Genomic DNA, 12,791 nt, shown 5'->3' with positions numbered 1-12,791 from the left:
TTAACTAAGTTATTCTCTTAAATTGATGTTTATATTCTCTTAAATTGATGTTTATATTCTCTTAAATTGATATTTATATAATAAATAACTGAGGGTGAAGAATATGTAAGGAGCTCCATCATTAAATTCTTAGGTTTATAGAATCCAACACTACCCTCTGTTAAATTGGTTTAAGATAAACATTGTTTAGAAATTATGTGTATGATGCATTGTTGAGAATGTGGTTAGAAAAAAATATTTTAATACTAAATGTAATTGCTTATTGCATGAGTAAATGATAAGATAAATAAAAATTATATTTAAATTAAACAATACAAAAACATCCGAAAAAACCGTGGTGTAGCGCGGATGATCACCTAATATTTCATAAAAATGAAAACATGATAGGTTTACAATCGATGATTTTCAACCTAAGCTAATGGTTCCATGGCAAAAAAAATAAAAACATGGAAGCATAAAAATAACCACATACATAGTGACATATACCAAGATAAAATGATATTAAAATTTTATTGATTTAGAAATTATGAGAAGGTGTGCACTAAATAAAATACAACAATGTTGATGCTAACGAAGATACACGATTGCTAATTATTGGAAATATCGAAACCATACGTTATAGACTCCATACCCATAACTAAATTAACCAAAACATATATAGTTACCAACTTCTCACTGTCCTCTACTTATTTTGCAACTTTTCCTTTTTTTATTACGACTATAATACAGTATGTGGGTATTGGGTATAACCTAAAAACAAAATATTTGCAATTTGGTCAAAAATTTGCAATTTCTTTTAAGAATAATAAAATGATGCAAATGATGTTTATTTGTCCTATTTTTGGATCCAAGGCAGGTATTTATGAATGGTCTACTGAACAAAAGTAATATCTGATGGAGAGCGGAAGCTAAATAACGGACGAAAACACAAAATCTCTATGAGAACTCGGATTAACGAACGGATTTTGTTTAGAACGCCGAAACTTGATGAAGAAGCAATAGAGATAAGGTCGAGATCGATAACGATATCGATGAGGTTTTGCAAATCCTCCTTGCAGGGCTTGAACACAAGCTTTTAGGGTTGAGAGTCCTCCTCTCTAGGCTTTAGACAAGCTCTCTTAAAACTCGTTTATTCAATAATCAAAAACTAATTACAATAATGAATTACATCTCTTAAAATAAGAGAAAAAGAATGGAAACCCTAGCCTAAAGAATAAGCAAACTAATATCAAATATTCAAAGCCCAAATATACATTAATTAAGTCCATATGAAACTAAACCCAAAAGTAAAGCAATAAACAATCTCCTCGGACGTGATGAATACCGGAGGAGCATTTGTCTTCAAGATACGCTGCATCAATATCAGAACAAGGTAAAAAAAGTTTTGGAAGTGTTTGAATTATAATGTTCAATAACAGATATTTACCCCCAAAAAAAAGAATAAGAACAGAAAAAAAAGACTATGTAAAATTTTTTTTTTTACATCTTTGTATCGACAAGACCCGATCAATACTCAATCCCTACTATGCGGGATTGCGGGATAACGCAACTTAGTGAAATCGAATTCCGGTGGAGAAGGCGGAATCAAATGGTTAAGTCCATTTGACTAAAAGCACATCCTCGTATGTAAGATATCTAGAGAATTCAAATTGGTAAATAAAAAACCACTTAATTTTGATAATTATATAGGCTTGTATTGGGTATAATTGAATATCTCTCTCTATATAATAAAAGTTAGTAACACAGAAAACAGAAAAGAATATTTATTTATATAATATATATATATATATATATATGAATATACGATATAATGATTATATAGAAGTCTTGAATATTAAAAAGAGTGTGGTTCATCGTAAGCCGGTGTGGAGGTAGACAAGCACAAAGCACGCAAATTTATGAATTACAATTTACGTAATGTTGTTTTCTTGTTTACAAATACCAATTTTTAACGGACCACAATTCAGTCTCCATCCTTCGATGTTTAGAGATTTTTAGACGCAACAAAAAAAAATTGATCAAACTTTAAATCTCTTAAATTATAAATCAAAGTTTAGAATAAAACGGATCTCTTAGATTTTGGAAATTTAAGAGAGATGAATTATGTATTGTTTATAAAGTTCATTTTGTCAGAGAAAAAAAGGTAACTAATTTCAGCTTATTCTTCTTCTATGTTGTCCGTACAATATAAAGTTCATTTTTTTAGTACCGAGGACTCTTTGTGAAAAACGAAGGATTATGAGATATCTAGTAGTTTAACAAAACATAAATAGAAATTAGGGCATTGAGATTAACAAATTACTTTCCACAAAATAGAGAAACATGTGCAAACTCGAGCATCTATGCAGACTAGTCTCCCTTTGTTTTATCAATTTGCGAGAATACTTGAATATAACTTTTTAAAAAATCATGGGAAGAAAAGAATTGTTGTTGACATAGTTTGAGTCTTTTGATCTCCTAGGTCTTAACATTTATTACCTTATAAATTATTTGAACAATACATATGGTGTATAGAGCAGTAGAAATACAACTTTAAAAAATATAATTTTAACTTTGTATACTGATACAAGTTTAATCAATAAAAGTTCGACTATTCCAAAGGTTATAAAATTAGTGAAAATCTAATAGTTATATTCGCATCATATTCACTACTCAAATTTTGTTTATATTAGGTTCGGACTGGACTATCTACGTTTATTCTCGTTGTGAGCTATACTCATTCTACTATTACCATTTCGAACCCATAAACAGATCATTGTTTGGTTGTTTTTTGCTAAAGGTCCATAAATAGATTCTACACAAATCTCTTAAAATTCCACTTTTAATACATTTCCCTACTTGTTAGAAAGTATTCACAAATCACAACTTCATTTATATTTTACGACTTTAGGCTTGACGAAAGTACAAACTGAAAAAATAAAAACACGATATACCATATAAGAAACAGTTGTGGGCTAGTGGTAAGGAAAAATTGGGGAAAGCTTTGAAGAAACTAACTCAAGTTCAAATTCATCTTAAAAACAAAAGTTATATATATGTGAGAAATCTGGATTTGGGCCAAAAAGTTTACATTGTAGTAGGTAATATCTAATCTGGCTACCCCTGATACTAGTCAGAAAACATTTCAAACTCGAAATAGACAATGTGGTGACCTTTCGGAAAAAAATTTACTCTGAAACACTTTAATGCGTTTTTATACCGGATCAGTCGATGAGATTTATTAAAAAAAACATATAGATATAAGATATACATGTGTATGTCACAATATAAATATATTTCGAGTTATTTGAATATGGACGTTATGGCAGGAATCGTAAATATTTACAAGTACAACTTTTCATCGTAAGAATTCATACATTACACGTTAACAGAGACACATGGTCAAAGACTAATTATAGATACACGAACTTAAAACATATGGCCACTAATCTCCTATATATAGACGCATCTCTTGCTTTTAATAATTCTACCTCCTGCTTAAATTGTAAGAAAATATTATCAGAAAAATAAAGGAAGATATCAAGTTTTGAAGGAGAATATAAAAGAGTCATGACTACTTTGTCAAAGATTCTATGTGTGTTGATCATTCTTCTTTTATGTTTCTCCTTTCGCTATTCACTTCATGGTTTGTGTGTTTCTCTCTCCTCACAGTATCTTCTTTTGCATCTAAAAGAGCAAAATCATAAAGCCTATATAGTCTCTAACTTTTATTTTACTTTTAGTTGCATGCATAATTATACATACACATGCATGCATGACAATTATTGTCTTACTAGAATCACTACTCAAGTGTAGATAAATAATAACCTAATTGTTTGTTCTATGGTTTTAGAAGATGGGAATCAACAGTCAAGCCGTGACTTCGTTTCAACTGCTAAGGTATATATATATAATACAAATCTCTGTTGAAAATCGGTAACTTGAGAAACAACATAATTGTAAATAGTTTCACGTCAAAATTTCATGTTTTTCTTATGATTTTATCAATCACGTATATTCAATTCCTGAACTCTTAAATGTTTACTATATCTCGAGTTACCAAAGGAAATTTTTGTGATGTTTTTTATTCATATAAGCAAACAAGTTATTCGCCAAAACCGTTGGTAATTGTTAAAGCAGGCGATTAAATATGGTGATGTGATGAAAAAGATGATACGAGGACGAAAACTGATGATGGCAAGTGGCGAAAAAGAAGAAGCTGAAACGAAGATGAAGAGAGGAAATAGAGAGACAGAGAGAAACTCAAGCAAAAGTGTTGAAGAAGATGGACTTGTAGCTTACACTGCTGATTATTGGAGAGCTAAGCATCATCCTCCCAAGAACAACTAATATAAAATAATAATAAGCATGCCAGCTTCTACATATGAATATCTCTATAGATATATAACCTTATAATATTAAGTGAAATATGTTTGTTATATGGTGTGTTTAATTAATATGCTTTTGAAGTTTTGTTTACGTTGTAACGGCTTGTTTAATGGTTTACATGTAAACCAAAATTTTGAACCTTTGAAGCTTTCTTTAATATATATATATGTTATGTATATGATTCAGTGTTTGAAAAAAGGGTTTACGCGGGCCTTTAGGCCCCGACTAGGCGCTAGGCATTCATGCGACGCCTGGACAACCGTCTAACCTGCTTAAAATTGTATATACTATACCTTGTTTAGTGTATTTTTCTAGTTTTTAACTAAGTTTATATTTATATAAATAATTATAAATGTTCATATAATTAATGTTTGATATAGTTAAATGAATATATATTTTGTCTAATTTGTTTTTATGATTTAACATATTTACTATTTTTATAGATATTTTCTATAATATTTATGTATAAAATCATATTTATAGTATTTATATTATAAACGCACTAACCGCCTAAAATCGCTTAGGCCCCGATTAAGCGTTTTAGGCGCTAGGCATTGGGTCATTGCCGCTTATCGCCTAGCGCTCTCTTTAACATTGATATGATCTATGACTTCTCTTTTTTGAAACGAATTATTATTCTTAAATTAAGAAGAAGAAAAAAAAACTGTTTGAGTAATATAAAAACAAGAAATAGGTAAAATAACTGTTTTTGGTAAAACAAGAAATAATTTAAAGCTTTATTTTTTCATAATAATTGTATTTTTAAGAAATGTATGCGAAAGTGAATAGGATCCAGCCAAATAAGCCTCTCCACTTAAATTCGCGTAACCGAGTTTTTTTTTTTTCTCACTATAGAGTTTTGAGTTTCGACTGCTTGAGTGACCTATTTATAGAACATTGATATTCAAAAAGCAATCACGTTGAATTCAATATTCAAAAAACGGCAAGACTTGGTAGAAAAGTGTTCAAAAGAAGTCATGCGGAAAGAAATAAACAACAACTAAATTGGTGTTAAATTTAAATCACACGACATGGCAAATAGTTCTCTCGTCGAAACACGCAATGGAGTACATGAAATTCGCCAACTGAGTCGGATGACGCGGATCAAAGAAAATATGAGTAGAATCTGGTGCTTTACACGTTTTTGACCTGCGCTTGCAACTTGAAGTTAAACTTCCATCATAATCTAAAGGACAACACGGGCCTGTCGTGTTCAATAGATTCGAACTATATCGATTGGTCGAAGGTCCTCTTAGTCCCAACATGAACTTGAAGTAATCAGAGTATAAAAAAGAAGTGTTGTTTAATTTTTTCTTCATAACAGGCAGGCTTCTTCTAAGCTTTTCGTTGTAAATGCTTATAGCAAGGTTTATACGTTCGTCGGCTTCCTCGTGGTACCGTCTTAGCTACTATATTTGGGTAACAACCTAATGGTTTAATGTTGTTGATGAAGAACTTTCTTGCTCCTAACTTATGCAATTTCTACAACAAAAAATCAAAGTCTTTAGTAGGATGTATCTTGATTAACATTATTACACGTAAGTAAATAATTTGTGAATACCCTTTTACCTCTATTTTTTTCAAGAACTTATGAAGAAGTTCGTCTGCGAAATCATTCGCATCGGTTAACCTAGTATAGAAGAATGCATAGTCGTTAACCCCAATCACGGTCATGAACAACGAGTGAGCCAAGTGTTCTCTCAACTCATATGGCGTTTTGAAATTCGTCTTCAAATGCTTTTCAATGGTTTCCTCGAACAAATCGACTTGTTTGCTCAACGATAGACATTTTCCCTGTTCATAAAAAGTATCAAATAAAGATCTTCTTCTTATTTGTTTCTATTTTTTAGAATAGCTAGTGAAACTTACCGCTATCTTTCCTGTGAGACGACGAATCCCACAGCCAGCAGAAGCATAGTTCATACCAGTTGAGATAGTGTCCTTCCGGTCATCAGATAATCCCAAATAAGCAGGAACCAAAGGAAGCTTATAATAAATAGCTGAAATAAAAAAAAACATACATGACAACGTTTAAAACTAATCAATAGTTTAGACTTTCAATAGTTTTAAATTATGGATATAAAATCACACGGCCTAGACCATATGTCCCTCCTTAAAGAACAATTAGAAATACAAAACGTTACTCTTACCAATGTAATCAGCAATTGTTTTGCCATTACTAAAACGTCCGGTAGCTTTGCCTCCTTCAAAGTCAGAACCATAAGGTGGATAATTCGCTCTAATCATCGTCGGAAGATGGTTATTGTTTCCTGGATCAACCAGTGAATCTCCAATAACATAAAAAGCCGGAAAGTTCCCGCCAAAAAGCACGGCTTCTTCTTTTGATGGCTTCGATGAGTATATCGTGGAGACATTGAGAAAAGAGAGGAGGATCAAAAGAAGGTATGACTCTAGAGACGAAGGCAAACCCATTTCTTTATATTTTTTTTTCCACCGGTTTAAGAGCAAAGAGTTCAAAAGAAATAAACCCTGCGAAAAAAAATCATGATGGCGAAAAGTTAATTATAATCATTTTTTTTTTTAATATAAAGTTAAATTATATTCAGAAAAAAAAATATAAACTTTTTTTACAACTTGTGCTTCGGTAATTGAAAAGAAAATTAAAAACTTTGAAAAATTTAAGAGAAAGTTTAAAACAAAATTATGCATCGAAGATAACTAGCTCCAACACTGAATCCAAAGTTGGTTATTATAATTGATTTACAAAATAACAAACAGTCAAACACACTAAAAATAAAAATACACCATGCAAAAGCCTAGAATTAGTTATTCTTTAAACGAATCTACGTAAGGATATTGAAATTCTAATTCCCACGTACTTCTATCAAATATTGTTAAGCTTTTAATCCTAAAATATATAATCTTATGGCAATCTATGAAATACACCAAAATATATAGTAGTGTTACCTTATCGCATGAGACAGTCTAAGACAAAATCACTTGTGTTTGAATTTGGAGCTGCGTAAGGAAATGAGAGCACTAGATAAGTATAAAGTGTCAGTAAAAGAACTATGATAAAAGAACACTTAGATGAAAGAACAAGGAAGTTACCAATGGAACAGAGGAAGACAATGAATAGAAGTGAAAGCAAAGGTAAAAAAGCCAAATCTTTAAATAAAGAAATATGGAGAAGATCAAAGCTATTTATAGCATTAAATAATTAGTGTGGAATGACAGAGTTTATACCACATACTTTGGATCTTGATAGAACCCGGAGCCGAATAGTTAGTGTGTCTGAAGATTTCAACAACTCTTGTTTTGGATACGAAACAACTAGTGAATGATTAAGTTAACAAATAACACATACCTTGGATATGTTCCTTCATATATAGAACTAGGAGCCAAATTTACAATCCAAGTAGATAAATAACAAAGGAGAGAATATAGCGTTAGACACAGAGGTAACATATCTTTTTTTGTCTGGTATCAATTGCCAATTTTCTAATTTTTGGTTTGACTAAAATTTATGGTCTGGTTTTCTATTTCTTTCCGATTTATCCAAATGTGAACGTTGGAGGCACCATGAAAATGGTCGGTTTGAGGCATATAATAGCCTATTAATTGGTGTATTAGTCTGGAAATCGAAAAAGTTTGTGCAGTTTAAAGATAATCAAAAGTATTTGATATATGCACCACCTTGGGGTACAAATTGCAAATTTATGGGTGATATTAATATATACTCATCAAGTTTCATGTTTAACATACTTAATATAACCATATTTAAATATAACATACAAATATATAATCAAGTCGCGTTAATTTTAATATAACCAAAAATAATTTAGGATAACCAAATATAATTCATATTAATAAAAACGGTTTATGAAAGAAAATTTCTGGGTCAAAATACTTGTTTCATTCATCATAATATAAGAAGAACCAGAACTACCACAAATGCAAGGGTTATAAGGCTAGGAACAAGGCAGAAACAACATAAGAACAAGGGACAAGCAAAAGCTACAAAAGGATAGCTAGAAGAAATCGAGAAAGGATCCATGAAAGCTTGGAAGCCAACTCTAAGAAGCTAATTGGCACAAGTGATAACACGGTTTGTCGACACATCATCCACGGGTAAAGCGGTAGACGATACAATAGTCATAGTCAATAGATTAAGTGACGTTGATGAGGTTCCATGGCCGAGATACTCGCTGGCACGAGAAGAGCTACTTGAATTTGCTCATCAACAAGGAGAAGGGTGACTACGGAACTATAGTCGGATGTGGTTGGAGAGAATGAAAGAGAAAGTTTCGGTAACCACTGCTCTTTGAAGACGGGTCATAATGCCGTTATTCCTCAATCGAAGAGTTTCATGAATATCCTTAAAGATGTAGGTTACCACATAATGGAGCTTCGTAATGATGGGAAGGGTGATCAAACCTGCGTGGGTAACAAGGTTGATTGCACGGTCTCCACCTTATGTGGGCTGGACTAAACTTAATACGGACAGTGTTTCTAAGGGTAATCCATGACTTGCATCGGCGGGAGGAGTGCTACGAGATGGGGACGGGAATTTGCGAGGAGGCTTTGCATTGAACATAGAGTTTGTTTTGCTGATTTTATTAGAAGACATTAACGGGTATGCGTATCCTCGTAATATTTTTGTGTAATTTTTAATTGTTTTTATTTGGGTAAACGACTTGTGTCTCCCTACAAAGTTTCATATAACACCATAACTACACAGAATTCGAACCTCTATCTCAGTCTCCACAAAATGGAAGTTAAAGTCCAATTTCTCCCTAAATCGAAAGTTCGAATCCTAGGTCCCCATAAATTTGAGTTTCACGGTTTATCTTTGATTTACTGTGCCAAACCCATGTCAAACCAAAACCCAATAGACTAAACCGAATTAAAACCTGATTATCACAACCCAAAATAAATACAATGTTATTATTTAATATTAATAATATAATCTAATTTAAATAATTATTTAAAAACGATGAAAAGAATTAAAAATAAATATACATCTCCTTCGTCTTCTTCCTTCCTCCCTCTTATAATCGAATGATCATCTCTTGTGTCCCTTTTGTGGGACAACTAATCTGCAAAACCACTTTAGAGTCTTCATATCCCCTTTGTGTTAAGGAATTGTGTTAAGACGAATTTACCCCTGTATTTCTAAACATTTTGAAAAAAAAAAACGGAAAAAGAAAAAGAAAAAGCTCGAGCTCGTTCTTCTTCGGGCTTCTTCCTCCGGCGAGCCGCATTGTCGTTTTTCTCCTCCTGCAAGCTGCATCAATCTACTAAGTCCAGGTATGGAGAGAGCTTCAAAAGCTTTGAATTACATATTTTGAGGATTTTGAGATTCAATCCAATTAGATTTGGGTTATTGTGTTTTAGCACCTACATTAGAAGTTTAAGTATAGATTTAGGCTTCATTTGGTCTGTTAATGGGTAAGCAATTGATTTCACATGCTGATTCACACTAAATTGAACTCAAATCGAATATTTGTTCTTGTCGCGAAAATAATACTGGTCGAACTAGCTATAGTAGTACCGTAATTTATATAGATAGTATGTTTTAATAGCACCAGTATTACTTAGACACGTATTATTTCATATATGTAATAGTATTACTCACACATGTAATATTTCAGAATTAGTACTAGTATTACTGAAAATGTACTAGAATCGGTAATACTAGTAATATTGACTGAGTATGTGTATTGTTTTGGCAGGTTACAATGAAAGAGAACGTGATCATATATTTTAAATTCCAAGGTCGCATGTATAATGTGATGATGAAGACATTAGGGGAGAAGATTACTCTCTCAATGTTAGAAGATAGGATAATAACGAAGCTTGGATTAAATGCAAATAAGGTAAAATTGCATATGAGGTACAATCCACGGTTGTTCGGAGTAGAGGAAGAAATGAACGTTTGTGATGATGAGGATGTCTTTGTTTATGTAACATCCGCAAAAAATAACCAGAGAAGTGTTTTGGTTGTGGAGGAGATCTCTAAACCGCCCGAGCCGGAGCAATTGCCCGAGCAATTGTCTAGAGTTGGTAACAGTTCTGTTGGTAAGAACTATACGGAGTTGAATTCAGAGGAGGATGAAATGAGAGTGGATGATGGTGCACTCATCGTCTTATTAGAAGAGGAACAAGGAACTCAACATCAACTTGAGGCAATAGTGGAGGATCACGGGACTCAAGAAGATGAAACACGCTATGATGAGTCTATGGATAATTCTGATAGGGGGGAACAGTATGTTGAGTCGCCACCTGCTGTAGAACCGGGTATGTTTAAAAAAGAATGGAAAGACGGAATTGGGTTGACCTTACGTCAAGAATTTCCAAACAAGGCGGCATTGCACGAGGTGGTGGATAGAGCTGCATTTGCTAACAGTTTTGTTTATGTGATTAAGAAGTCGGATAAGGAGCGTTATGTCCTAAAGTGTGCCAAAGAGAGTTGTTCTTGGCGTTTACGAGCGTCCAATATCAGTAATACTGATATATTCTCGATTAGAAGGTACAATAAGATGCATAGTTGCACTCGGCTAAGTAAAGGTAGTAGTAGGCTCAGGAAAAGAAAAGGCAACCCACAATTAGTCGCAGCTCTCCTTCATGATCATTTTCTGGGACAGTTGGAAACTCCGGTTCCAAAAATTATCATGGAGCTAGTTCAGACGAAATTAGGTGTGAAAGTATCATACTCGACAGCGCTAAGGGGGAAATATCATGCGATTTATGATTTAAAAGGTAGCCCGGAAGAAAGCTACAAGGATATCAATTGTTATTTATACATGTTGAAGAAGGTAAATGATGGTACAGTTACTTATCTGAAATTGGATGAGAATGATAAATTTCAGTACGTATTCGTAGCTTTGGGAGCTAGCATTGAAGGTTTTAGAGTGATGAGGAAAGTTTTAATTGTGGATGCAACACATTTGAAGAACGGATATGGCGGAGTGCTAGTGTTTGCCTCGGCTCAAGATCCTAACCGTCACCATTACATCATAGCGTTTGCCGTACTCGACGGTGAGAATGATGCTAGTTGGGAGTGGTTTTTCGAGAAGCTAAAAACGGTTGTACCCGATACTTAGAATTGGTTTTCATGACGGACAGAAATGCAAGCCTCATAAAGGCCATACGGAACGTGTATACCGCGGCTCATCACGGGTATTGTATTTGGCATTTGTCCTAAAATGTGAAAAGTCATGCTACTCACACCAATCGAGACGTACTCGCATGGAAGTTTCAGGAGTTAAGTCGGATCTACGTCGTGGCGGACTTCAACCGAGCGTATGACGGGTTTAAGTTGAGATATCATAAGGCGACCAAGTATTTGGAGGATACAACCGTGAAAAAAAATGGGCAAGGTGTGGTTTTCCCGGAGAAAGATACAACTTATACACAAGCAATTGTGTGGAATCTTTGAACAATGTGTTTAAAAACGCAAGGAAATACTCGTTAATACCAATGCTTGATGCGATCATCACAAAAATCTTCGTTTGGTTTAATGAACATCGGATGGAAGCCGCGTCTGGATCCTTAGAAAATAAGATGGTGACTTTGGTCGAGAATTATTTGCATGATTTGTTGGTTTTTGCCGAGAAGCTGAAAGTGGTGGAGCTAAACTCATTCGATCGTGAATATGTAGTCACATGCGACAAAGGAGTAGATTATACGGTGAGCTTGCTTTTGAAAACTTGCAGTTGCAAGATTTTCGATATCCAAAAATATCCTTGTATTCATGCATTAGCCGCTTTCATTAACATTATGGATGATGAATATCATGTCTGTTTCTGTCGAATTTGTGGTCATATTAGTACTACTGGTAATACTAAGTTGGTGTTATGGAGTTCGAATTTGTTTACATCAAAACTCAATGAAAATGAATACAGTGAGTTATTAACAGATAAAAATGTATTATTAATCATTTATACTTAATTAAGTTAGAAATTTTAATATTAAATCGTTTTAACTTATCTTTAGTAGACTCAATACAACATATCCCTCATACTTTTAAGCTCAATTTTAATATTATCACCAACTTAAAATGAAAAATTCATATTGCTACATATATTTAATTTATAATTGCATAAAATATTTAAACCTCTATATTTATAAAGTTCAATCCAGTGTACTACTAAATAAACAAATTGTAAATATAGGAAATACTGCTAAACATGAAAAACATGGAAAGTAATACTATTTGAGAAATTGGCACTACCAAAACTTTAGGAAATACTATGCTGTAAAAAGGCTGCGCACATGTCAAAAATCTCCAAAAAACGGCGCACACGTGGGGAATTATTTTTTTTGGTTTTCCCCCAAAATTTTTGGCGCCTAACAAATTTTGAGATTCCCTCCAAAACCAAAAATTTCACTTTTTTCTTTTTCCTCTTTCTTTTTCGATCTCTTCTTACAACTTTCTTTCATCTTTCATCTTCTTTCCT

The 12,791-nt window shown here is 33.1% G+C and overlaps 2 protein-coding genes and 1 pseudogene across 5 annotated transcripts; 2 read left to right on the top strand and 1 right to left on the bottom strand.

The window, feature by feature from the left end:
• Positions 1-3,466: 3,466 nt before the first annotated feature.
• RGF3 (root meristem growth factor) lies at positions 3,467-4,545 on the top strand. 2 transcript variants are annotated; one of them, NM_126438.3, is made up of 3 exons: positions 3,467-3,625; positions 3,833-3,879; positions 4,120-4,545. In NM_126438.3, the coding sequence occupies exons 1-3, from the start codon at positions 3,550-3,552 to the stop codon at positions 4,327-4,329; spliced, it is 333 nt and encodes a 110-aa protein (NP_178486.2). In that variant the 5' UTR covers positions 3,467-3,549; the 3' UTR covers positions 4,330-4,545. The 2 variants fall into 2 exon arrangements, with proteins under 2 accessions (NP_178486.2, NP_001324399.1); NM_001335213.1 differs by having other exon boundaries at positions 3,480-3,879; positions 4,120-4,537.
• A 766-nt stretch (positions 4,546-5,311) lies between these two features.
• Positions 5,312-6,801, bottom strand: AT2G04020 (GDSL-like Lipase/Acylhydrolase superfamily protein; the record flags this gene model as incomplete). 2 transcript variants are annotated; one of them, NM_001335212.1, is made up of 5 exons in its annotated part: positions 5,391-5,636; positions 5,767-5,850; positions 5,938-6,162; positions 6,238-6,368; positions 6,519-6,801. In NM_001335212.1, 5 exons carry the CDS (start codon positions 6,799-6,801, stop codon positions 5,391-5,393), a joined length of 969 nt encoding a protein of 322 aa, NP_001324400.1. The 2 variants fall into 2 exon arrangements, with proteins under 2 accessions (NP_178485.1, NP_001324400.1); NM_126437.2 differs by having other exon boundaries at positions 5,312-5,850.
• A 3,269-nt stretch (positions 6,802-10,070) lies between these two features.
• Positions 10,071-12,129, top strand: AT2G04010 (annotated as a pseudogene; the record flags this gene model as incomplete). The annotated part of the gene is made up of 1 exon: positions 10,071-12,129.
• Between the last annotated feature and the right edge of the window lie 662 nt (positions 12,130-12,791).

The sequence above is a fragment of the Arabidopsis thaliana genome, chromosome 2 (genome assembly GCF_000001735.4).
Source record: "Arabidopsis thaliana chromosome 2, partial sequence".
Lineage (NCBI taxonomy): Eukaryota > Viridiplantae > Streptophyta > Magnoliopsida > Brassicales > Brassicaceae > Arabidopsis > Arabidopsis thaliana.
Note: the sequence above shows the minus strand (reverse complement) of the source record. Positions and strands in the feature narration are given on the sequence as shown.